Below are 27,469 nucleotides of genomic sequence, written 5' to 3' on the forward strand. Positions count from 1 at the left end.
GTACATCTAAACAGATTGTGTGTGTGTGCCTTTTCTGTATTTGCCCTTTGAAGGACTGTGATAAACTAGCAACCTATCGCCTGCTTTTCTCCCATTGTTGATATAAAAGATGGATGTAAAAACCATTGTGGTCAAGAACAACTGCATTAAATTAGAAATCAAACCTTTCCTGAGTGGCCTCCACCATCTGTCCTTCTACCCAAAACAGTCCTGAGTTCTTTTTTGTGTGTTTCCCTGAAAACCCCCAAAAGGTGATCAGTTAGTGGAAAAGCCAGAGGTAGAAGAAATGAACATTCGAGTTAAGGTTTTAGTTTTTCTTTGTTTTCACTGATCATTGACATGCAACCTTAAGCCTGTGTCAAGTCATGTGAAGTTGTACATTTTGAACCACAAGGAAGCCAGAGCACTTGCCTGCTTTGACATTATCATAATATGATTTGCACATGTCAAAAAATGCATAAATCTTAATAATATGCTCTCTCTCTCTCTCTGAAGGCTACAGCAGACTTGGAAAACTGCCCATTGCTTTTATTTCAATATGGTATATTAGTAGAGGTGGGTGTGTCCACCACAGTTTGGCTTCGCTGTAATGTTTGCCTGAGAACAAGAGACCGAAAACATTTTCATTCAATTCAGAGAGGTTCCATGTTCTGATGGGAACATTTTGTTTAAAAATAAATTGCCATACAAACGGAAATGCCAGAAATGTTAAAGAAAACAATGGCAACTCGTTGGTGTGGTGTTTATGTAATACAAACATGCTCGCTGACACACACAGAACACTACAATGTCAAACTGTCGTTCTTCATCATATAGGTCCATTCGGTATCTGGTATATGTAGAAAATGTGTCTCGGCTGACCCAGTTGATGCTGTACTAGATGAACAGAGCTCCTAAAACTAAGAGTGAGTTGAGAAGTACCCGCCTTTGTAATTGTTGTCTGAGTATTAGCACATTTCAGAAAACTTTGTTGTGTTTTCCCTGGTTACCGTGGAGATTGAGATGGGCTTACTTCGAAAACGTTGTACTCTGGATGCTGTTTACAAAAAGTGCCACATCCAGAGACTCACAAAGCCATTGTCGTGTAAATGAACAGCAAGAAACAAACAAAACAAAAAAAAAAACACAACAAAAGTTTGTAGTTTTCACTTGAAAAGGTTGCCATGTCAATAGGGCCTTAGAGGTAATCTGAGGGTAAAGGACTCCAAGAACAAAAGGTTGAAAACCACAGCTTGGGAGTGATCGAAGTGCAGTGTGCAGAGGCATTGCTATGAAGGTGCAATAACATAAAACAGGCCCAACATAATGTAAATAAACAGGTGTAATGTTTGTGAACAGGAATGAGATGAAAAATGAGAAGACAGATTAAAAAAAAAAGCACAACTTGATTTTGAGTTGAGCTGGTGGGTAAAGGTGAGGTGAAAGAGGATGGAGGAACATATGAAGGTGTAATAATAGAAGGAGGAGGACTGAGGTTATTATGGCAAGGAGAGAGGAGAGCTGAAGGAGCCAGGTGTGGCAGTAGCCACAGAGGTAATCAGTGGGCCAATGGGGAGTCATTCCACTCATAGAGAACAGGCAGCCAAAGTACCTGGAATAAAAATAATCATTACACTGCATTAAAGTCACTGTCTGTAAATATACCCTGGACGGCAGTAAAGCGCACTGCCTGTGGCCCCCACCGTCAGGAGACCTTAACACACATAGGTGAGAACATCAAAACACACACAAATGCAAATAGCATAAGTGCAAATATTTCTGTGAGTATGTCTCTCAGTACAAATGCTGTGAAAATCAGCGACTCCCCTGCTGATTCTGTGCATTCATTCTGATATTACCAAGACGATCTTTTAACAGAAACAAACTGTTCTCCAAATACAACTCTACCCACTCAAAGCACATTCATTATCCTCCATATAACTTATAAGTGATATTTTAGGAACAGAAACCCCAACAGAGCCTCGAATTGGATCCCTCACACATTTATCCCGCCTCCCACCACTGCTGCATTTGGAAAATGGGGATTAAGTCTGCATTTAGGAGAATTTAAATTGCAAATAAGGCTTTGTAATTGTTTTAGTCTTTAATCCTAGCAGGGAGGGCCTCACTATAATGCAAAGTTGGGACAGGCGAGCATCTCAGGAATTAATCTGAGAGAAGTCTGTGTTTGTGATACTGTTCCGTTCAATGAGACTTAATAACAAGGGTGTTAAATATGCAACACACAATCGCAGACATGGACACAGAAATGTCTCCGCGTCTGCAATTGAGTGTCTGCTACAACTCATGCGCACAGCATCGTGCAACATGCACTCAGGGCAGCCAGTTTATTTTGGTTGTGAATTTGGGAGCCCAGCTGGTACTTGAGACTGGTGGACTGGCAAAGCAGTAGCAGACAGCGCGCACACACACACACACACACACACACACACACACACACACACACACACACACACACACACACACACACACACACACACACACACACACACACACACACACACACACACACACACACACACACACACACACACACACACACACACACACACACACACACACACACACACACACACACACACAGTGTGCCAGGGACGCACTGTGCCAGGCTGCAGCGTCTGCCAGCTACAAGCTTGCCCGCTGCTACAAAGAGTGGTAGAGGCAAAGGAGAAAGGGCAAGACGGAGTGTGTAAGAGAGACGAAAGAAGAATGTGAGAGTGGATATGGAAGGAAAAACATAGTTTTGAAAGGATGACAGTCAAAGCCCCCCCCCCCCAAGTGTCAAAAGGAACAAAAGACTCTGACTTGAGGGAGAAAGTGAAGCTGAAGTTACTCATTTGTTTTACTTGCTTCTGTAGATAACCACAGTCCTCATGTACTTTGCAAAGTGACTTAACTTAAAGCATTTGGTTTTCAACACATTGAATAGAAGCAAGTAGACCCGTGTTGACCGCTGAGGGTACAAGGAATCAAACATCAACTTACTCATGTGGTCAAAAGTTTTTAACAGAAAGGATTTTTTTGTTCAGTTCTTTCAGAAGCACCAATCATACAAACTGCTTTTTTTTTCTGCAGTGTCAATCAAAAATCCCGTAAAATAATAGATTCCGAGTTATACACCTTTGGTATCACCACAAGATGGCTGTTTTGATGTGACCCAAACTTTGGTGTGATCTGCTGGTGTGAATCATCGGGAGAAATATGAAAGCTGCCATCTGAACTGTAGTCTACACAAAGCGAGGGGGCTGAGAGCTGGTGGGAAGCGAGTCTCTGGCGGCTTCCAAATTGATTAGATGTATGAACACAGCTCACACCTAATGTATATGGCAGAACAGTTGTCAAAGGTGCAGAATTTTTGTTGGTATGACAGACGACAAAGAAAAGGGTATTTTGATTCTTCTATACAATTTATAGGCAATCATGAGCTCCTAATTGGTAAAAAAAATAAATAAATATGGCAATAATCTTACAAGTGCTTTCAGTTCAGTTCAGTTCAGTTGAAGTAGGTTTACAAGTTCAGAAAGTTTTGCTGAAAACTGCAGACCATAAAAACATCGATAATATAATAATGCATTTTATTTGTATTGCACTTTACATTTATGAATCTCAAAGTGCTAATATGGGGTCAATATATATATTTTTATCCAATGCAGACAGATGCCTCAGTGAGAACAATTGTAAAGCAGACAAAAAGGAGGACACTAATACACAACCTCAATATCCAGCCATCTTGTATAATGATTCATCACAAGGCCGCAGGGTGTTGGAGCTGATCCCAGCTGACTATGAGTAATGGTGGAGTACACCCTTGACCTGTCATTAGTGCATCACAGGGGAAACGCAGACAATCACACTCATATTCGCACCAACTTAGATTTACCAATTGACCTCAAATTGATGTTTTTGGACTGCTGGAGGAAAACGGTGCAAACTGGCATGCACAGGGAGAACATGCAACCTCAAGAGAGGTGCCCTCAAGCCCAGACTCAAACTCGGGATGCTCTTCCTGTTAAGTCAGAATACTAACCAGCAGATCTCTATGCAACCACAGTCTCAAGTAGTCGGGTGTATTACAATGTTGAGAGTCAATACTGTTCTCACACTCTTTTGTACAACAGCCCAGTTCTTTCTGACCTCGGTCTGCTCAGTTTGCCAAAACCTAAATCCCTCAGTGGACAGCTAATGTGCCTGTATGACAGCAAACAATCAAGCTTGACTCAAAAATCTAACTTTTCTCATGTGATGTCCACAACAGCAGCTCGTCGGCTGAATGATTACATTTAGGGACGTGGCAGAGAGAAGGGAAATGGCTTCTCAGTGCCCAGAGTTAACCAACAGGAGACTATGTTTAAGATAGGTTTCACTCCCTGGGATCTGCCTGACAAACCTTGTAACCACCGTCACTGTTACAGACCTAATGAGGAGAGACAGTAATGGAAAGCTCCAAGCTTTTCTGCAGGGAGAGGGCGACTCAGGGGCTCTGCAGCTGGAAAAGTCAACTGAAGATGAGCAGCATCGCTTCACTTAGAAGAAATTCCCATGGTAAAACAGTTAAGCAGTGAAATCCTGCATTATAAAAAACACCTTGTGATGACCTTAAACCACCGTGATCCGCACTCTTCTTGGTGACTCGGGACACAAAGTTACTAAAACACAAAGTCAGCATAGGTTTGCAAAGCAGAGTTCAAAGGGAGAAAGCAGAAGCAAAGACAGTAATTGTGGTAATTTATGCCGTTTACACTGTACAGTGTGTTTTTACACAGTGGATAAAAGGATAAGTGCATGTGGTTTGGGAGTCACTTTTGTCGGAGATCCTCTCAGATGAGAGAGGAAAGACGTGCGTGTTGCACGTCTGCCGCTGCGTGTGGGGTAGTACAAGTGTGTAGCTATCTGAACACAGTCAGTGGGTGCAGACTTGGCAAAAGAAACCTTGCAGACACATGAAAGGTTGCCCCTAAAACTTACAACCCTGCTCCCCTGACAGATTGCTCACTTCAATGCTCCACAGTGAAATGGTTGAAGTCGAAGCGAACAAGTGATGAGTAATGATTTTTTTTTTTTTAACTTCCCAAATAAATGAACCATAATTTACTTTGTAAAAATAACAAATTTAAGAAATAATTGGCGGCATTCACTAGAAGAAATAGACAAATGCCCCAAGGTTATGACACTATTTCCCAGAATCTAGCGTTCATTTAAAGCATTCGCTTAGATTTTATGGAGGATGATGATGCAGCTAAGAGGGTATTCATGGGTAACTGTGTTAAAGAAATGAAATGGGACTGAGTTAGAAATCTGCATGCAGTAGAGAGAAAGTCAACTCTTCAGGGTTTGACTTCTACAATAACTTTGGTCAGGCAGATTGAGGGCGTTTGTGCTGCTCTGGCTCGCAGGATGCAATTCACAGCTCACACCAAAATTAAAGATAAACTAGGAAAAATGCAGACTTCAAAAAGAGTCCCCAATGCCTTCAGACACCTCTTTCTTCCCGCACACTGATGCATCTCTCTACCTCCGTCTCTCGCTAGCCAACTCCCGCCGGCTTTCTGCATCCTCTCCCCTCTGTCACACGTCTTTCTGTCTCTGTCCCTGGATTGTTGTCTCCATCTGTCCATCCCCGTGTCTGTCTTTGTCAAACACAGATCCAGGAGTTTGTGCTTACAGAGTACAGATCAAGTGCTGAACCACAGTTCGGTTTAAGCTTGCCCAGAATGAACCTGCAAGGGAAGGGAATCATAAACAATATTTGATCTTCTGCTTCTGTCACTTACAGACCTCCAGCCGAACACACACACAGCTTGAGGGCAGCACTTTCAGGCTTTGTTGCCTCCCTCAGATAGAGAAAGGTATACACAGACAGAAGAGCCGACTGGCCTTTTTCATTTAGACTGTACCCACGGTAAACAACGACACACAAAGACAGCGTCCTCTCGCTCAACGCCCGTCTGCCTGCAGACTGCTCTCCACGCATTGTTTGATATTAAAAGACGACACAGGCGTGAAAGGAGGAGGCGGCAGTGCCTGCAAAAAAAAAAAAAAAAAAAAAAGGTAGAAAGACGGATGGAGACGGACAGAAACTGAGACACAATGTTGTGCCATGCTGTTTTTGCGTAGGCTATATTTAAACTGAAAACAGCCAGGAGAATCTGTATGGAGAAGATATCCCTGTGCCAACGCAGACTCCATTCCTCCATCCATACCTACTCTGCTTATATTATGGATGTTATTATTATTCCTGCATGTCGTCATGTCGCCCCCGCTTCTCTCCTTCCCCCGAGCAAAGAAGCGGGCACTGCTGGCACCCAGCCAGATTACCCAATCAATCTCCTCTGAGAGGGAGGGAGGGGAGGGAGGGTGGCGAGAGGGAGGCAAAAGGAGAGAGGGGGAGGAATAAGAAAGAGAGCCTAGAACAGGGAGGAGAGGAAAAGAAAGAGCAGCAGGAGGGGGGTTGGAGGATGGTGGAGGGGGGGGGGGGGGGGGGGGGAGTTGGCAGTGAAAAAGACCTGAGAGCAATTGAAGCAGGAAAAACGGTGCAGGATGAGTAAATTTTGTCTTTGATAAAAGGACAGGCACAAAGACCGCTTATAATGGGAGAGAAGGTTTTCAGCAGACATGTGGCATTAAAATGAGGCACGTGAGCACCTGGTACGGCTACAAAGTGAGTCGCAGCGGATGGAAAACACACAACATCACGCACAGAGTCCAGACAAAGGGTTGGCCATCAACGATTGTTTACAGAGTGCAGCTCCTCCCCTTGTGCCACCTGTTACTGTGGTCAAGACTAACAAATGTTTAACCCTCTCAAAGAATCCCCAGGCAACCACCAACAGCCAGCAACAGTCCACACACAGGCAGGGAACAGAGCCGATTACGACTACAATACTTAGTTTTCCCTATTCTTCAAATGTGGATTAATCGATTTAAAACGGCGACTTCCCCAATGGAACAAATGACAGAAGATGTATTGCCAACAATTCTGATAATCCATTAATCTTCTGAGCCTTTCATAATAGAAGAAATGACGGACATTTTGTCATTAATAATAAAATAAAAAATGATGTGGATTTTATGCTTTTAGGGGCTTTATATTTTTTATACAACGATAATATAATAAATTGTGAAAAACAAGGCATTTCAAGACGTGCATTGGTCACTGCACAGCAATGGAGGGAATGTATCTCTTGTTTTCACACAATAAGAAAATAATCTGCAGACTAATTGTAAATGGATGTCCGTATGGCAAAATGCTATGAATCGATGTGAGAATCAGACTTTGTCCAAGCACAAGTCAGAAACGCCAAAATCTTGATGCAGAAAGAATTCAAATTGTGTGGAAATGATATATCATTGTATTCACATGATGAAATCGGTGAATGTCTAATGTCTATCAGTAATGAAAAATATGATAAATTACTTTTTCTTTTGTTTTTGTTTTTCTTAAATACTGACTTCAACAATTAATCTCAAAACAGTTCCAACACTTGTTTCACTGTCACATAAGCGTCAATACAGCGACTGGACTTGGTCTATTTTTGGATCAGATGCAAACTTATGAATAATGAAAAGATTAAAATGAAAAAAAAATAAAAAATCCCATCCCTTGTTTGACTCTTCCATCTCCACCATTATCATGACAGTTTTCATCAGTAAGCCAAGAGCTGAGTGGAGTCAGTGAAGCACTGCAATGTGAATGACGCACTTGTGGCACTAAATCTGTGACTCTCCGCAGGCAGTGAACCCTGATTGGCATTATTCGCAGATGTTCAGGGTTGCGACCTCTGGCTGGGGCGAAGCAAAATGTCTGCGACAACAAGGCCGAGTGTATCGCTTCCTGAAAGACTGTTTGTCTGTGATTGCAAGCGCGCGTATGTGTGTCGGAGATGAAGAAGACAGTCATTCTTCTGCCAGCTTTAATGTGCACAACTGTGTGTGTGTGTGTGTGTGTGCGTGTGTGTGTGCGTGTGTGCGTGTGTGTGTGTGTGTGTGTGTGTGTGTGTGTGTGTGTGTGTGTGTGTGTGTGTGTGTGTGTGTGTGTGTGTGTGTGTGAGAGAGAGAGAGAGACAGAGAAACAGTGAGAGCGAGCATGCCTCGCTTGCTCGTCAATATGTATGCCTTCTTCATCACAAAGCCTGGGTGCTTTAATCATTCATATTGAGTTACTAAAGACGTGCCATGTTCTTATAATCAAACACATTTCCTCAACAAAGTGTTCTTTTGAGGAACATCCAAATTCCCGCAGAAAGGAGGGCTATAAGAAGAGTGGATCTCCTTTAGGAAATAAACATGATTAAAAGGCAATGTGAAAAGAAAGGACAGAAACACAACTGCAACAATTAAGACGACAAAACGGAACACTTAAAATTACTTTACAGAGGTACAGGACTTCGGGCTCTTCCAGCTCGTTATGATACAGTATTATCTCACTTACTTAAGAGTAAGTGTGTGAGTGTGTGTGTGTGTGTGGATTAATTTGCATAAGAGAGTGGGTGTGTGATATACTCCCCAGTAATGCCTGCTCGTTGGAGTGTTTACGTGTCTATGATAGCAGACTCACCATTGAAGGGTGAAGCCAACCAGCTATCCATCTAGTCAGAGGCCTCCAGTTCTGGGAGTGTGGCCAGGGCTCCAATCCCACCACATTCCCCTGGATTAGCTGTCAAGCAGTCCCCAGATCTGAGGATTAGCACATTATATGCCATTATCTTTCCCAAACTGGAGAGTCCACAATGTCTACATCATTGCTCTCAGTGGGGGCCAGTAGGACAGGGCTGAGTAAGAGGTGCCTTCAAACGGGGCCAAATTGAGCCAAACTGAGCTGAGCCAAAACCAAATCGGTAACCAAGACTGTAGTCTGGCTCAATGTTGCCTAGCAACAAAATGAGTTCCCGGAAACAAATAAGCAAACTGTGTTTCCGAATATGAGTTTTAGAGGCCAGCACTGATATTTCCTCATTGTTACCCACAACAAACTGACAGCAGAGCAGCCGGAGAAAGCCATAAATTCAAAACATAAATAAAAACAAACCAATGCTCGTTTATCTCGCACACACTCCTCCTTCACTACTCCTGCTGAGAGACACACAGAGCGGAGTGTGTGCGACTCCTGGGAGCCGTGTTGTTTTTCACTCTGTGATCCGGGTGGACTCGGGGGAATGAGGGAGCCGTTATCAGCAAGGGGCCGTGATAGAGACTTGATCAGGCCGTCGGTCTGCAGGGACCAAGGAGCCAGAGTTAATCAGAGACAGACAGAACCCTCATCACCCCGGGGATTCACACGCTTCGACCCTGACACTCTCTCTGTCACACAAAGACAAGCGCGCAGCACTCACAAAAGCACATTCACTCACTCACACCTTTTCTGGCATTTTACTGTGGTCGGAGCGTGTAGCACAACTCCTCGTGTTTTACAGATGAGTCATTCTTCTGGATTTAATATTAACTTCCAATATATACAAAAATTGAAACCAAGGCAAGCGTTCTTCCTCATCCTTAATCTTTCATAATGAAGATCCCAAAAGAGAGAAACGTCCAACATCCGTATCAGTATGACTGCTTCTTTAATTTTAAACTGGTTTTCTCTTTGGCAGCCCCACATATAAGAAACTGGGATGTGCTGTGTTTTTTTGACACCTTTTCTCCTAAGAACCAGTGATAACTTCTGGAGCAGTTGGAGCAGCAGTTGCTCACCTGTTGGACTTGACCCTGGAAACAGCCTGCAAGAGCTGCATTATTGAAGATGAATCAGTCAAACCCGATCAAATCCTTACGCTTGCCCATTTTTGTTGCTTCTAAAACATAAATTTTCACCGCAAAGTGTTCAGTTGCTGCCTATATATCCCGCCCACTAACAGGCGACATGATAAAGAGACAGGAGGTGCTCGTCGCTTCACCTGTTAGTGGTCATTATGACAGGATCAGAGTATTCTATTCCTCTGGAATAGGATGTATACAGCAAAATAAGCACAAAGCCTGGAATGTTTTCAATGCATTTCTGATGTTGTGGCATTCAAAATATTGCATTAAGTGTGAATTTGAGCCAGGTCAAAGGTCAACCACACTCAATGTCAGTCCTTGAAATTCAATTAAAGTCTGTTTCTATGAACATAACAAACATCTTATCATTGCTTTCACTGCACTAAACTGTAGTTTATCTCTACTGACTGCTTGCTTATTTATATATTAATAGAGCTAATCAAATAAAACACCATTTACAGCCTCCTGGGTGAACCTACACAGCAAAGCCTGGTGCTATCGGGATACACAGTATTTTATAGTAATGATTCTACGTTTTTCATAGATCTCATTTTGCTCTGAATTTGGAAGAGGTGTATGCAAATAAAATTATTTATTGTTGTGTTGCTATCTAGAATACGTTTTGTATTTGACAGCACAAAGTGAAAAGTAATTTAAATTTGAATCCAATATTAGATCGTATAATCTAGTTTTTCAAATTGTGGAATTTCAGCCAGTTCAAAGCTCAACAATGGTAAATCTCATTGTTGCAAACTTCAAGAAAATTGTGTTTGTATCTGTGAAAAAAACTCCTGAGGTCATATTTACTTCATTAGTTCAAGTCTTACAGTTCAGCTCCGTGCTTTATCTACCTAACAAAAGACCAACAGTGATTTAGACTCTTCCGCCTGATTTATGTGCCCCAAGACACGTTTAAAATGTGCTCTGTATGCCAGCAGAATTTCAAGCTTAAAGTTCAGTCATATATTGACCGAACCGGCTGTCAAGCCGGAGCTGTTTAAGAGCTGACATGCAGGTATCCAGCTGGCCTACCTCTGGAGAAAGGTGTAGGAAATTATATGGCATTTAGATTAATTAGACACAGTTGTCAGATTTAATTAACTACTAGGTTTAATTAACCATGTAATTAATCTTATGATGGTCCAACACATGCACACACACGCACACAGACAGGCGTGGAGACATACACATCAAGTTATGCCCACACAGACATGCATAGTACACGCACAACAAATGTAATCTGTTCAGCTGACAAGCGCTCACACTTTTGCCGTCAAAACTCGTGAGAGAGTTCAACTGAATGGGTGATTGGCTACGAGCTGAAACAGCCTGAATGAAATGCGCCTGGTAAGAATAGCACCTCTAATCCATTTCAGGTTTGACTTCTGCCCAGGTGGAACGATAATCTCACAGCCGAAGCAGGCTGCCCAGTCAACATCCGCACGCCCATGTAATCCTTCATCAAATATGTGCGAGGCAACATAATGCAAATATTTATCACAGTGTGGACGAGTCAAATATAAAGACGCAAGTCCAGAAAAATAATAAAAATGTACTTTGAAAGCGGACAGAAGGAGATCAGATTCCATCTGTGAGGTCCAACATCACATCAGGAAGGTCACTTTCAGTTTGTGGCTCATTAAAAATGCATGTCTCTATGTGTGTGTGTGTGTGTGTGTGAGAGAGAGATTTCAATAAATCGACTGGTATAACTCTTTAGAAGATGAGAGGGTCAAGGGGGCCCCCAGACCTCGACCTATCCGCGTCCACTCCGGCACTGTTAGCCACCACTAGCGCAGCCTGTCCTCCTCTGAATGTGTCCTCTGTGTACATGCTTATTGTGCGAAAGTCTGTGTTAATGTGTTTGTGTGATCAGCCAGCTGGTTTATGTGATTTGACCTATACTGAAGCCACGAGCGGGCCAATAAATAGCCGGGCAGCACTCTGACCTTTCACCTAAGGGAAAACAGATTTGCGAGGACCTCAAGGGTCAATGTCTCCAGAAGTGCAACCATCAGACCATCTATGAGCGCTGCCCTGCTGGGGCACTTGTGAGGAAAAAGGTACATCTTGAAAGAGTCAGTTTTGGTGAAATGTTGCAGAATTCCATGAAGACTTTCTATTACACTTTAAAAATTCAAAGTTGGGAGTCTAAGGGCTTTCCCATAAAATATAGAAGTGGTGTTCATGGTGCTGCATTTTTAAAAAGTGTGCTATTTCAGACGTCTGACTCCCAGTCTGTCCCATCCAAAACAGAGGCTGCAGGAGCCAGAGCAGACACGCAGTCATTAAGAAACGCAGACATGTCAAAACAAGAACCAGCAGCATTATCCGAGACGGCGGAGCGCCTCATTTTCAGAAACACACTCACCGTGCGATCGTGAGAGTTCACGAGCACGCACGAAGTGTGTGGATGTGTGTGTACTAGTGCCCCTCGTGCGCCGCAGGAGGGTTGGTTAAGTTCACTCACATAGTCATGGAAAGCCTTGGCCTCGCTGGAATGTTCACATGTCTCCCTCCGGTCCGGGGCGGCGCAGTACAGATCCCAGAATACACTGTGCACACGGGACAAGACAGCGACAGCAGTGAGACACTTTGCTCTGTGATCGAAATACATAATTGTGTTTCTGCTTTTTTGTTTTAGGTTTAATTGTACATCCATAATGAAGACAGGCTTGTGTAGACAAAGAGGTGCATTGATAGTATGTATACATTTCAAAAAGTACTTTTTTTTTTAAAAGACATTTCAAAAGGTTAAAAGGAAATTCAACAGCATCAAGGTTAAAAATGTTTAATTGAGTTACAATGCTAAAATCATGCTTTCCTGACACCTTGGTAAAAGTTGGTAAAATGACAAAGCAGATCAAACTTTTTATATTTTTCGTTCCCGGCATATTTCCTGTGACGTTTTGCAAAAAATATCTGAATGAAAATGGAAAATGTTAAGTTTAACATGAATATTTATTTAATCAAAATACACATTTATTAAAACAAAAAGTAATAGAAACATGATGGAAACAAAAAAAAAAGTGCAAAAGATATGTCAAGCCTCTGACCCGCACACGAAAAACAAGGCTTCTCATGTCAACGATGGCAAATTCAATCGTAAGTCTCATATCAACCAAAAGTTACTACTGCAAGAGATCCTCGAGTGCATACTGTGAGTTTCGTTTTCTATAATAGAAAGTTAGCTGCTCCACTTTACCTTTATTTTTAGTTCATATGTTTTTGTCTAGTCCACAGTTGAAATATCCGTTAATCACTGTGCCATGGAAAACAATTCAGCAAAACAGTGAATGTGTCTGCCTCAGAGGGGTGGAGCCTCCCGGCAAATCACCTTCTGCTTACTGCAACACTGGGCTAACTGAGCTCAGTCAGTATCTGCAAATATGCACTTGCATAATTAAACTGTTGCCAGTTTCACCAAATGTCGACAAGAAATTGACTCCCATCTTCCTTGATATTAACCAGGAACTCATAATATTTCTAAACAGCTGAAAGTGAGCAATTCGCTGGGTTTGAAGTACGGAAAGGGTGAATGTGCTTCTCAACAAAAAAACTTCAAACCGAGGTTTTCTGATTATATTCAAAACACTCCTGCAGTGGAATCATAATTTCTCCAAGTTTGAATAGTTTGGATGAAAAGATAAGCAAGGATAAGATCAGCGTGTTTTTCATATCCGTCGCCCCTCTTTTACACACTTTCAGCCAAACTAAGTTGACATTTGGTGAAAAGCTCAGTTCAATCGAGACAGAGATTGCTTGGAAAACGCAATTCATCTCTTAGTTATAAATGAAAGAGTAACAAAGAGATGTGAAACAATGTTTTAATATAGAGACTATCTTTGGTGTATATTATTTGGGAGGACCAAAACATCCAGAACACCATTCAATATTAGACAGCCCAAGTTCAATCCATTGGAAAGCCACCCCAGAAATGACCTTATTGTTAGAATAAAAGCTCCATTATGATTTAATACAAACTGAAACTTTGGAAAGGCAGAAACTATGTTACTGGATCACATCCAAATATATAAGTGTACCTAATAACGTGACCTGTATTGCTTCCGTCCATCCATCCATCCATCCATCCATCCTCTTTACTCTCAAACCAGACATACAATCTCTCCAGCGAGTCCTGGGCTGACCTTGGAGCCTCCCCCCAGCCGGACATGTCTGGTAAACCTCTAATGGGAGGCGACCCGGGGGCATCCTAATCAGATGAACCACCTCAACTGGCTCCTCTCAATGTGGAGGATCACCTTTATTATACAAGATTTGAAAGATATGTCTAATATATCATGCTTGTTTCAGGTGATCAACCTTGAAAAAAACTTCCAGATGCGACTCAAAATGCAAACACATCCAGACAATTGGCAATTCAACTCAATTCTTAATCATCTCTGACACACATACTTTGGCCAGGACATGAAGGCACCGAGGCTTGACACATGGTATTATAAACCTGTGTAAAAACAGGACACTCTCTTTTCTCTGCAGTCAACGCAGTCTTCCCTCCGGCCATCACACAACACTAGAGTCCAGCGTGCAGCCAACTCCAAAGACCCCTCACCAGGAAAGTGAAACCTCCACATGTTCCTCTCAGCTGGCCCCGACGACCCGCAGGTTATTGACCAATCAGCTGTGATTATGTTACTTACAGCCCATTCAGCCGCACTCATATTAGTTAATTAGATGAATCCTACTCCTTCAGGGCAACAGAGGCCACCAGGTCTCACTCCAAATGGGCCCTTAATTACTGCACTGAAATTAAGTACTTGCTAAGCTGGTCCATATTAAGGAGTTCTCCTTCTTCCAAGACATTGATTTCATGGACAGCATATATTAAAATAAAAAAAGGGAAAAAAGAACAAACCGCTGAGCTCACGAGAGGGAAATTCTTGTCACCATCTCAATGTGCTAATAAACTCTAAGTTACATTCGTTGTGCTGATGTTGGGAAAAGCTGTGAGATGAAACGACAGACTGTGGCGTGGAGCATAAACAATTAGCTGATCGCCAATATCTTTCATCCAATCGCTCCGCAGCATCTAGTCACATGTTGGTCATTTTTCATTGTAACAGAAGTTTTTTGGGTTATTTCATTTGCATAGAGTAGTTATCATGAAACTCTGTGATCTTTTATTCTTCCCTGATTTGTGTCATTTGAGGGCATCAAGGAAACAAGAGTGCGACAGTAGGTGTCCTAAAAATAAAATGAACAATAAACTAACCTAAATAACCCCGCGGCACTTTGTACCAACCTCCCAAAGCATATGAGCTAAAATAGAAATGTGTTATTAAAGTATTTAAAGATTAAAAAGACAAAAGTCTGCGCCCCGAGGCGCTCGGTGAGCGCTGGGGTCTCTTCCAGACGAGGACGGCGCTGAGGAACAGGGAGGGACTGTGCGAAGCCTGTGGTGAACACATGGTGCCTGCATGTGTTGTGCTGCCCTTCTGTCACTTGACAATAAAGCCAGTGTACATTATCATATCTATCGGTTGGCGTTAAAGAGATTGCTGCTGCGTCAGAGACGAGCCGTGGCAAGAAAGCGCGACCATCGCAAATCCAATCAGCTCTCAGGGAAATGAAATGGGACGCAGGTTACAGTTTGTCACAGAAAAAAAAGACACAACCAGGTGCAGGCAAGGAGGGTAGGGGTAAGGTGATCTAACATCTCCTGGCCTCTGAAGTCTGAAATATATTGCGATTTGAACAGCTGACCTGCATGTGTCTGAGCCACACAAGGAAATCTCATTCTGTGTTCCTCTGCATAATCTGGAGCGGGATCACGAGACCGAACGCACAAACCAAGACTTTCATTATTCTGATATTATTCAAGAGGGTCAACACTGGATACATTTTTCTACATGTCGTAACAATGGAAAACAAGGGAGGTGAAATGTGCCATTAGATATGTGGAGGTATTTCTTCTAAAGTCACTCTAATATTGTTCTTCTAAAAACATATTTTGTACAATAACAGAAAGAGGGTACGTTTAAACAGACCAGTCAAATATTTTAAGAAAGCTTGGATATTGTGTTATAAATGAATAAAAGCAGAACAATACGATCTGCAAAACTCATAAACACATTTTATTCACTATTTCAAGGAAAATGTCAGTGTATTTTGAATTTGAGGCACAAAAAAACCAAAAAAAAAAAACAAGGCAAAAAACAAGGCTGAAAAAGTGAAAGTCAAAAATCAAACAACTGGAAAAGAATTTGACAATTAATTAGTTGGACAGTTGCATAAGTTGGTATTGAAGGAGCATTTCAGAAAATCACAGCCTCCCAGATGTCAGGAAATTGTGGAACTATTTCAAACTCAATGCAAATTAGTGAAGACTTTGAAGATCCCACCAACGGTGTCTAATATCATCAGAAGATTCAGAGTATCAAGCAAAATTTGTGCAAAAGGAACAAAACACAACTTTTTGGAGAAATGAGATTATTCTTGTGCCTGCCTCTTTAAGAGGTCAAGAAAAAGATGGCCTCTCCTTTGAAGCACCAGGCCATGAAGAAATAGGACTAAACTCAGGTATATTTGGGAAGAGTGGATTATAAGCTGATTTCAGAGTGCCACTCATATTTAGAGGGAAATTCCACGTCATACTTGTTGTCACATCCTTTATTTCAACTGACACTAATCTTTCTAAATTATCTGGGAAGTCAACATTCACAGTTAATTAGCACGCGCAATCTGAAAGAAATGTTGTACTCTGCCTTGTATTAGAAAAATGTATATCCAATTATCTAATCATTTCAATCTAATCATCTCATCATGGGTAGCCCTTTATGATATTAGGGGAAGTAGCTGGTGTTCGAGCCACGGAGCTCCAAAGAAGTTTAACAGCTCTTACCTCAGAGAAATGCGGGAGACCTTTAAAATGAAGCTACGGGTCGCCCAAGCTATTTTTTTTTCATTTATTCAAATGAGGTACAAGGCTGAAAAGCATGAGCTGCTGCTGTCAGTCTACACACACACACACAGACACACACACTTTGTATCCTGAACAGAGGAAGAGATTAGCATCCAACGGTCCAGAAGAAGACAATTACTAAAATTAAATGCCATCACGATAATTATTTGCAATTAACTGTGGTCTGACAAAGCCACTGCTTACAATGTGCTTTTCCATTATAATAAGCAGAGTAAACAAAGACACAGACTGCTGGTGGCAGGTCTATATGATAATCCCGTGTGTGGCGGGAAGTTGGTTGGTCAGTCCAAAGGAAACAGAAACAGAAATGGGGTCCAAAGAAAAATGAACCTTCATTGCACCAGTAATGCTTCTCTTTTCAGAACAGACTCTTCTTAATGGGACAAAATACTGCAATCAAAGAGAAGAGGTGAGGAAACAAACCCTTCCAGTTTTCTCTGACTCGAGTGGGAGCTATTTTCATGGTAGCACCAACACATTCAAGAAGAAAAGAGGAAGAACAACATCCCTGTGCCATGAAAATCAAACACCCTCTGGACTGTGGCTAAATATTACAACTGACAGCTCAAAAATGAACTACCAAACACAGGAAGATACTTCAACCTGTCAGTCATCCTTGGGGACAGCCATGGAAAGGGGATCCTATCACACGGGACATTAGCATGCACGCACGGATGCATGCACGCTTGCACACTTGTGCATATAAACACACACACACACACACACACAATCAAAGATAATACAACGTATGGATGTCTTCCCTGTCACTTGTACACCCTGGACTGTTTTCAGATTTTTATTCTTTTTATATTGTTATATTATGTATTTAAAGTATTGTAAACTACACACGTCTCCTGAGATTTTTCTAGATTTGAGATTAGGATTATATAACAAGATTACTGTATATAGTGCAAATTAGTGCACATTCGGTTCATTACGTAGTCCACTGATTTACATTCAACATTTAAAATATAGTTTAAGGGTGCCAATATGACCAAGTGTGAAAGTTACAAAGACATTATCAACTTATTCACTGGGGATCAAACTCTTCAATTACACGCTGTTTTTAAGAGAAAACGGAAAACTTTTATTGTCTTTTGGTTGTCTGTTTACAATAACAACAATGGCGGCCTTCAGAGTGGCATGACTCCCTGTCCTGATTCTTCTGGAACTTTTTTTTTTCTCAGTTCATAGTCAAGCTTACTAGCAATTCAAATTAAATTTCTGTCTGCAAGAATGTCCACGTACTTGCCATTGTTAATATTTATAGCATATCGGCCCCTGCGCTGTGTGGTTTCATTACAAAAACAAGCAGTGCCAACTAGTGGCCTGGCATGCTAACTACATGCTAACTAAACAAGAAACTTGTCTGAAACAAAAACGCAAAAACGATGCATGAAAACGTTGTTGTGTAAATGGGCACAACAACTGAGACAGGCATAACAGGCATAACACAACACTGAGACTTGAACAAAGAGTCTGGTGAGGAAGCAGTGAAAGCTTGTTACCGTATTACTAGCAAAGCCGCTTTAACGTGAAAGTCTTTCTGTGACGGTGAATTTTATAAAAGCAGCAGTAATCATCGCTCTCCCCCGAGTTTGACGCCTCCTGTTTTAAAGCAGTGTTGCAATATAATGTCATAGGAACGGAGAGTTCCATTCTTTAAAAACCAGAAACTGTTCAGGAATTAAACTGAATCATAAAATACAGTCTATTTATTTATAGATTCTTTGTCACAGTGTCCAGGTGACGTAAATTTTGATTTGATTGTTTCCACACACACATTCATGCAATCTGTCCTGGGAAGAGATACGGCATTTCTGTTTTTCTTTTTCGTTCATTTTGCAAGTCAAACACGAGCTACTCTGTGCAGCAACATCGCTGGTCATTAGTGGTCCTAATTTGTTTGCAACCTGCGAGCTCAATGGAAACGTACCAAATTACACACTTATGAACGCAGTAGACTGACATGTGGCTCTGTCTATCTCCATCTATTTAGCATCAAGCAAGAATGGGACTTAAAACATAATTAGACACATCCTCAGACCCCAGAAAAACTGTTCATATGTAATTGGAAGGCTTCTACTTTTGTATGATTCAGACAGTTGGTGTTTTGCCAGGGTTTGTCATCAATGTAATGTTTTGACAAATCAGACACTGGAGTGGGGGTCCATGGACTTATTTATAGAAACAATCTGGGGAAGCGTAATGTAAAAAAAAAAAAACACAGCTCAGGAAGAGTGAAGGATGAACCAGAGATAAAGAAAGATAAAGATGGTAAAAAAAAAAAGAGTAGAATTTTTAAAAACGTCCAGTGAATCAGGAGCAGAGGACTCTTGTTTTCTCTGCCCCACACAAACAACAATTTCAGCCAGAGGCTATCACACAGAGGATCCCTCTGCTACTGTTGTTGTGTTGAGGTTTTTCTGTGTGTATGTTTTGTGTGCAGGGGTGTGGGGGGATGTGTATTGAGGAATCAGCAGCCATCCAGTGAAAACTGGTTAAAGCAATCGATTTGGGGATAAGGAGGAGACAACTAGCAGCGGCCAATAGAGAGAGGGCTAATGACACAATCAACACCTGCAGCCCTCACTGAGCCTTTTCTTTATCCTTCCACCCATAACAACAGATGTGGATGAGTGACCCCCACCACCAGCCTCCCCCGGTCCACCCCACCCCGAACATCCCTCTCCTTCCCCCTCTTACAGCCACAGTCTTATTATGAGGCAACCACCCATCAACACTGTCCTGTACAGGAAATAGTCACGGACAGAGGCAGAGGTAGGGTGAAGAAAACCACAGTGAGGTGCTGAGGTGGATGGCAGAGGGGGGTGGGCTGGCATAGCGCTGGGCTCGGGTTCTTAAATTTGGGCTGTTTAACACAAAAGAGGCTGGAATGTAAAGAGTTAATCCGTTCAGGGGTCTCTTTTCCGCAAACAAAAGGACCAACCTCCAGACAAAGGTTGAGGAAGGGGGAGCGAAGGGTGAGGAACGAGGGAGGTTGGTGGCTTTCCTACCATCTGGAGCTTTTGTTGTGGGGGAGGCTTAGGGGTGGTAGCCTCTCGTAGCCGACCCCACCACAAGAGAGTGTCCGTGTCCACGTGCTGCGTGGCCCAGACAGACGCCCCTTAGCTAGGTCACACTACACTGGAGTCCTGCCCTGCCCATCCTGGCTAATCATCGGCCTATCTCCAACTGCTCTGTGGCGCACACACACACACACACACACACACACACACACACACACACACACACACACACACACACACACACACACACACACACACACACACACACACACACACACACACACACACACACACACACACACACACAGACACACACACACACACACACACACACACACACACACACACAGGCCCAGTCTCCCTGAGCGAGCACTCTTATTGGTTCAGGCAGAGGCGAGAGCAAACTTGCACTGCACTGTATGTTTGTGTATGTCATTCTGTCAGTATTACTGGTAGCTGTCCAATTGAGAGCTGTCAGGTTGAGAAAAGCCAGGCTCTTTAAGGACCATTATGAACCGTGTCAACAGGCTGCACAATCACAACACACTGGGGCCAGGGAGCATGAATGAGTGAAGCCGCATGTCCGGGTTTATTACACAGGGCCAACCAGGGGGCTTTGGGGATGAGCAGGATAGCATGAACGACAAACAAAGCCAGCCCTGTCAAACCTCTTATCCCCTCTCTTTGGCTCTCATGCTGCCTTGCCGAGGATTCATCCTCTCAACCTTCTCGAGTGTCTGCTTGCTGGAGTCTTTGTTTGCACTTGTTCCAGCTATCCAGCTCCCTCTGTCTTGATGTTTCCTCCTCTTGTCATTTGCAAGTCGGATTTGTCAGTGTGAAGACTGTCGAGGGGAAATACAACACCCGGGTGTTCTTTAATTGAGCCGCCCTCCATGTCCGCTTCATCCAGACCGGGATCACGCTGGGTTTGGAGTCAATCTAACATACAATTAGGTAAAAGGCAGCCTACAGTCTGGCAGGCTAGCGGTCCATCACAGGGAAAACACAAAAAGACATTCGATGAGATTTGATGAGTGAGGCCGTCGGTGTTGGCACAGGGAGAACATGTAAACCCCACAAAAACGAATCCTCAGCATAGAATCAAACCACATTCACCAGCTGTGAGGAAGTATGTCGCCCCTCGTATTTATTCCCTTCAATTTAGACACGGTAAGAAAGTGTCTTGCCATAAACCCACTGACCCAGTCATCCAGCTTCTATTTACCTGGCAATAACACATCTCTCAGATCTGTATGAAGAGGCAAGAAAACAGAAGGAAAAAAGGGACAACTCACAGCAGAACCTTCTTTCTATTAAACACAGCATCAGGTCAAACAGTTTGAATCTAAACGACAGGGAAAAGATTTTCAAACTATGATGGGCACCTCTTCAGAGCGCAGAGGGAAGGCACACATTTCGTACGAGCAGAGAGGGACAGGTGCATGATGTTTTATACCAAGTGGATAAATAAGACCACAAAAGCTGTTAGGTCCATTTTCTAGCTTGTGTTGTGAACACTTCCTTTCATATCAGTATCTTAATTTCCATTGTAAACCCTCTTTGACAACAGAAATTAACTTTACTTGTATAAAGCAAAACATGGCTGCCATGCAAGCCACTCAGTCCATTAGAAGAAGCTTCCAAGATGTTAGGAGATCAAACCACCAACTTTGGAATTGAAGGGATGAACACTTTATAAACTGAACCACAACTCATCAGACTATATGAAGGACCAGCGAGCGCACAAGCTTCAAATTCTGCTACAACCATGGACACGCCAGACCACTCAGATGAAGCCTGTGTTTTTCGAAATATTCAGGATTCGTGTTAACTTGCGCGCAGTCATAGGAGAATAACTTGCTTACCAGAGTAGGGAAGCAAAATCGCAGTCGAGCTTATAAACTGTGCATGGCCCAACAATTGTGGAGATGAGCACCAGCAGCAGGAACACAAACTTAGATGGAAGGCAGGAACTTTCTCTGCACTCTGGGCAACTGCTGGTTTGAATGGTCAAAAAGACCTGCAAGCATTTTTGGACCACTTCTACACTTTTTTAAAATCAATGATCCGTTATTCTCAACCACTTTGTGCCATGACCAACCAGCTGAGCAGAGGTGCAAGATGTACCAGCATCTATCCTTCTCTTTCTACCTCTGCTTCTACATTTCATTCTTTTCTCAACTTTTCATTGCATTTTCTCACAACCCACTGCATCTCTATCCGAATTTCTTTCTCCAGAACGCTGATTATATCCATTTATTCCCCAAAACATGTCCTGTCTCTCCATTGCTTTGTGATAGCCAGCTTTTCACCCCACCTGCAATTGTGGCAGTTTGAAATTACTATAATCTCATACACATGGTCAGACAGCACATCTTCCGAGCCAGTTCTGAGGGAAGATCACAAGGCTTCCTTCAATATAACAGTAATCCAGTGCAAGTTGTGAGTACATCCACAGGTGCACGGCAAATAGTAATGACTATTAGCTAATTCTGCAAAGATTTCATAGTGAGAATCTGAAGGGGTACAGCTGAAGCCAGTATGAGTGTTTTTGTCTCTGCACATCATTGATAAAATAGCTGTTTAAGTTTCCTACCAGGGGAAAGGAGTATCCAGTTAACTTGTCAATCAGAGGCATCAGCAGTGCAGCGTTTAACATGTGTGAGATAACGCACTTAGCATTTCCTTGTGATTACCATCCGTCTCTTCACTGCTGCACATTTTGTCACCCCATTAAGAGAAAAGCTACAGTATGAATGTGAGCTAATGAAAAAAAAGTGTGGTCAAGAAAGACAGACAGATAGCGGATACATACCACCACCACGAGTGTAAAAATCCTGGCGGTTCCCCAAGTGTGATGTTCTTTTCCCATCGGATCTGTAACAAAAGTTGGAATGGAGAAAAAGGAATGAGTTGAAGAGAAAAAGAGGAGAAAATTGAAAAATTAGACACCGCACCATGTTTTATGCATAAAGTCATCATTTTGCTAGACTATCTTCTCAACTTTAGACTGACAGAGTGATGGTCGGACAGAAAAATAGGCCGCCGAATAAGCCCAGTGATCTGCAGTGCGGAGTTGGAGGATAAGAAACTGTGACTGTCTTGAAGCAGCAGTCCTCTCTGCTGCCCTCACAAACCAGCAGAGCTCCTGTCTGTATCTGGACGCTGAGATAAGATCCAGCAAGAGATAGCAGACCCACTGCCTGCTTCACAGACTCCCACTGACATGACTGTACACACACACACACACACACACACACACACACACACACACACACACACACACACACACACACACACACACACACACACACACACACACACACACACACACACACACACACAGATATATACAGTCTCGGAGATGATTCAACAGAGTTTGTGAGGACAGCATGACAGCAGCAAGATTTCTCTATTTTTCTATATGTAGTCTCTATAGGAAAAAGCAGATAGTCACTTCACTTTTCTATTAAAGGGTCTGTTCTACAGATTTCCCCAGTGACGCTTATAATGATGTGATGTGTTGTATGTTGGTGTGGGCCTGTTGATTTAATGCCCTTAAACAGGTGAGTGCTGCGCTGAGAGAGAGAGCATAGAGTGGCGAAGTTCCCTCGGGGACAGAAGTGTGTACACTACAACTGTGTAATGGTGTGTGTGTGTGTGTGTGTGTGTGTGTGTGTGTGTGTGTGTGTGTGTGTGTGTGTGTGTGTGTGTGTGTGTGTGTGTGTGTGTGTGTGTCCCTTGTCTCCTGAAACACACATGTTTTACTGTAAGAGTGCGTGCATGAGACTGTGATTCAGAGAAGCCAAAAAGACCCACATCATTTCCACAAATTCAAAGAGAGAAACAATATAGATATCTGAAATGCAAGCAAAATGGTCACTTTTACCCAATTTACCTACGAAGAAAACACTGCTGTTCTTTGAAAACATTCTAAATAAGTTATCACCCCACATGAAGTTTGGGAAACTTTCCTCAATGAGACAACTCCTCAGCTGTGTATTAGAATGGCATTAAAACACTTTTTGCTGAAGTCTTGTACTGATGAGTTCAAATGCAAGATACACTGACTGATTTGTCTTTCATATTTCTGATATTTCATAGTTATTAAAAATTTACAATCAGTTAGTATTCTTTCAGTTTTTTGCAAAACGAAATTTGATCAGCCTTTTTTTTGTCTTTCTTGTAAGTACTTTTCACATCACAATTTGTTTTTATGTTTCAGTTTTTTCAGGGATTTATCTCTTCATCAAAGCTGCATTTGTCTTTCAAATAATATTTACACTAGCCTAATGATCTGATACAGCGTGGGTTTGCACTGGCAAAAGGAGAATGAGTAGGAGCTGAACGTTAAGAGGAACAAATGGGTATGGTAAAATCAAAAAGGTAACAACAAAAAAAAACGTGCAACTAAAATAATGCACAATGACAAATTAAGTCATGGTGCTGGACATAAATGAGAGAAATGAGGTCTGCCCAGCAATACAGATGTTTGAAAAATCATGTATTGCTCGTTACAGTGACTACTTCTGCTGCAGTTTGAGGATGTAAGTCTGAAATATGAAGATGTCGGCTGCTGCTGCCACTATAAGAAGTAAATGTAATAAATAAATGTTCTTGACATTTATACGACTATGGACCTTATTTTTATTTAAAATAAAACAAATCATAAAAGCATCAAATCAAGGACAAGGTAATACTCTCGGGTAATTGAACAATAAAAGACCTTCAAACAGTCGGAACCCTTCAAAGTTTACTTTCCCAGCTCTAGGAAGAGGGGAAAGGTCAAAAGTCGAGCTGCTGCATTTGCTCAGCTCTATCTATTACTGCCAGTCTAAACCAAATACACAAATGACACTGGCTATATAAGTCAATTCAATAAAAATGAAGATGTGTTCGAAATAAACAAAACTATTAAGTAGCGTAGTGATGCAGGCACGAGGTTTGAGGCGACTGGCGTCAAATTGGTTTCGCAGTCTTAGCGTGAATGCCTGCTGGTCATGCCAAGTGCTTCTGTGTGTCTTTGTGTATGTTCTATTAATTCATGTCTGTGGGATGTTGTTTTAATCCCATTTTGAAGCCATTTACGTCTTGATGGCCTGTGTGTGCGTGCGTGCGTGCGTGCTTGCTTGCGTGTGTTCCGGCAACCTAGAACTTCAACCTTTTCCTTCGGCTCATCGATAACGCTCAATCTCCAGAAGATTCACCCATGAGGGCTTCGAATTCGGTGGAGTTCAGACTCATCAACTTTCCCCACACTGTTTTCTCATTTGTTTTTGTTTCTTATATTTTAAAGGTGCATTTGTAGTTGTTGGGTTCTTATTGACTGTCCAGGAAAACTCAAAACATTTCAAAGTAGATTTAGCAATTTTATGAAAAGATTCTCTGTTGATGTCGTGATTTCAATCTATCTTGTGTTCAACTTCATGTTCTGTGTATATAAGCTTGTGATTATTTTCGCTCTGTCACTACTCAATAATGAGCACGGTTTAGATTTTAGAAAACTTTTCTACTACCATCTACTACATCATCTCAGAAGCAGCCACCAGAGGACTGTTAATTTAGAGTTTTATAAATTGGGAGATATGTAAAGTCCTTGTCTAACAATAACTATAATTAATAAAAATCAAGTCTTACTTTTAACTGAGCCATGATAGCTATTTGCAACTTGTGATATATCATAAAGCAATAAAATAGGCATCAGAAAAGTGAAACTTCAATATAGTTCAGATTTTAATTTTGTTTTATTCTTTAAAATCCTACCATCTAACTGACTAATAGAAATAAAATATATATGGACACTTAAATTATCCTTATCAAGTTATGTTTAATATTTTAATGTAAGCCATATTTATAATAAGTAAACATTTTCAGAGAGAACTATAAACTTTTGTACATTTAAAAAATAATAATAATTAAATACACCTGCAGCTTAGTTGCAGTAACTCCATAAGCAATTTTGAAAGAAAGAAAAAAAAAAAACAATAAAAAGTTTTGTAAGTTGCAACTCCAAAAACCTTGGGGCAAGCATACTTAGAAGTGACCACGTATTTAGAGTTTCACTTTGCCCTCGAGTCTGAGCCCACCTCCAGCTGTGGCTCAGTTTCCAGGGGTCTATAAGGAGCTGTGGAAAGATGCTGAACAGAGGCGACAGCATTTGAATGTGTGAAGATCGAGACCAAAGGAAGTTCCACAGTTGTTTATCCGGTTCATTGCAAAAGGCAAACAACCCCAAATCCTGAGTGCACCCCAGTCACTGACATGAACAACTCTCTCCCGTCAGGGTCCCCAGGCAGCCGCAATCAGTATGGTGGAGAACCACGGCGGTCTCGAGTCGATGGCTGCAGCCCAAACATTCAATTAAGTAAGATTGATGACCAGGCTGCGTTGTCTCACAAGCTCACACTGACAGGTGAGTACTGGTAGAGGTGGGCGTTAAGTGCTTTTTACATAAATCTCATGATGCAGAACAAAACACAAGGAGTGCCTCAATCTAGGCTTTGTCCGCTTAAGATGTAAGCTGATTTCAAAGAAAAATGTGCATGGGGGGGGGGGGGGACATGTCGTTCAATTTTCATCCCCACGAAATACCATTGTATACAAATGGAGTGTGTCAATATCACCACCCACAATGGAGGAACACAAGTTAGTTTACAGCTTAAAAGACATGTTTCAGCGTTTAGCCTCTCCTTAAACTGTCAAGAATGCACGACTCCAGGTGAGTATATCATGTGCTCACATCTGTGAGCTCTCACAAGCGCAACAGTATCTCTCTGCAACTCTATCCTGAACTCACCTGATGAAATGACAGATAAATGATGTCAGTATTAAAGTTGAATGATGCAGAGCTGCCTTTGCTTGCCATTAAAGCCCTCTCAGTGTTGGGGAGAGTATTAAGTGGAGCTGAATAAAGCCAGCGGGCTGGAGAGGTGTTCTCTGGGAGAAGGCCTGGACGTGGGACCATTAGCAGGAAGGATGTCCATTAAGAAAGAGGATGCAACACATTAGAGACCCTACCTCTTCCAACAGTTCAGGGACATAATATGGGACTAATAAGTCTAGCAGACCTGGGGAAAATGGTTAGGTGTGTGGTGGTCTCAAAGACTTTCTTTACTCCGCGGGTTCAGCTGTTAAATGTCAAAGCTGAACACGCTTACAAAGTGTCAAACTACTCTAATTATACAGCTGATTACAAATTAGAGGTAATAATGATAGGCGGGTAATCACATTAAGTAACCCAGCTACCACCACGTTTACATTGTGTGAAATAAAAAAAAAAAAACAGTCAAAAGACCTTTCTTGTTGTTTAATATCTGAAAAAAGGCAAGTGTAACATCATTAATGTATTAATATTTTTACAGTTTTCCAAAGTCCTGACAGCAGCCTTTAACCTCCACAGCTGCTTGAACCCAGAGCAATTTATAATGTGAATACCATTGCTGCGCATACAATGGAGGGGGGTTCACACTCATCCTTAGAGAAAAGGAAGTCAAGCTGAAGGCGGCTCTTACCTCTGACAGGAAGGTCTGTGCGGATTTCTGTGCGCCAACATGCAGCAAATACTCGTACACATATAAAGCTAACCTGCAAAAGAGGGGGAAAGAAAACGAGAAGTCAGCGATGAAGGATCACATTCTGTGTTTGCTTCATTTTGAAGAAAAAAAAAAAAGCTGTGTTAATTCAAGATTATTTCAAAATTAAAAAACACACTCAATCTCTCTTTTCATCCCTAAATGTGTCACAC

At 42.0% G+C, this 27,469-nt stretch overlaps 1 protein-coding gene across 3 annotated transcripts in view; it reads right to left on the bottom strand.

The window, feature by feature from the left end:
• The window catches only part of ssbp4 (single stranded DNA binding protein 4), a 92,280-nt gene that overhangs the window by 51,643 nt on the left and 13,168 nt on the right, over positions 1 to 27,469 (bottom strand). For all 3 annotated transcript variants that reach the window (XM_080474282.1, XM_080474283.1, XM_080474281.1), the window contains exons 2-4: positions 27,237 to 27,309; positions 22,541 to 22,602; positions 12,224 to 12,308 (exon numbers count right to left, since the gene is read on the bottom strand). In XM_080474282.1, the coding sequence (XP_080330408.1) occupies positions 12,224 to 12,308; positions 22,541 to 22,602; positions 27,237 to 27,309 (220 nt within the window). The remainder of the gene's footprint in view (positions 1 to 12,223; positions 12,309 to 22,540; positions 22,603 to 27,236; positions 27,310 to 27,469) is intronic.

The sequence above is a fragment of the Lipophrys pholis genome (genome assembly GCF_963383615.2).
Source record: "Lipophrys pholis genome assembly, chromosome: 10".
In the NCBI taxonomy this organism is placed as follows: Eukaryota; Metazoa; Chordata; class Actinopteri; order Blenniiformes; family Blenniidae; genus Lipophrys; species Lipophrys pholis.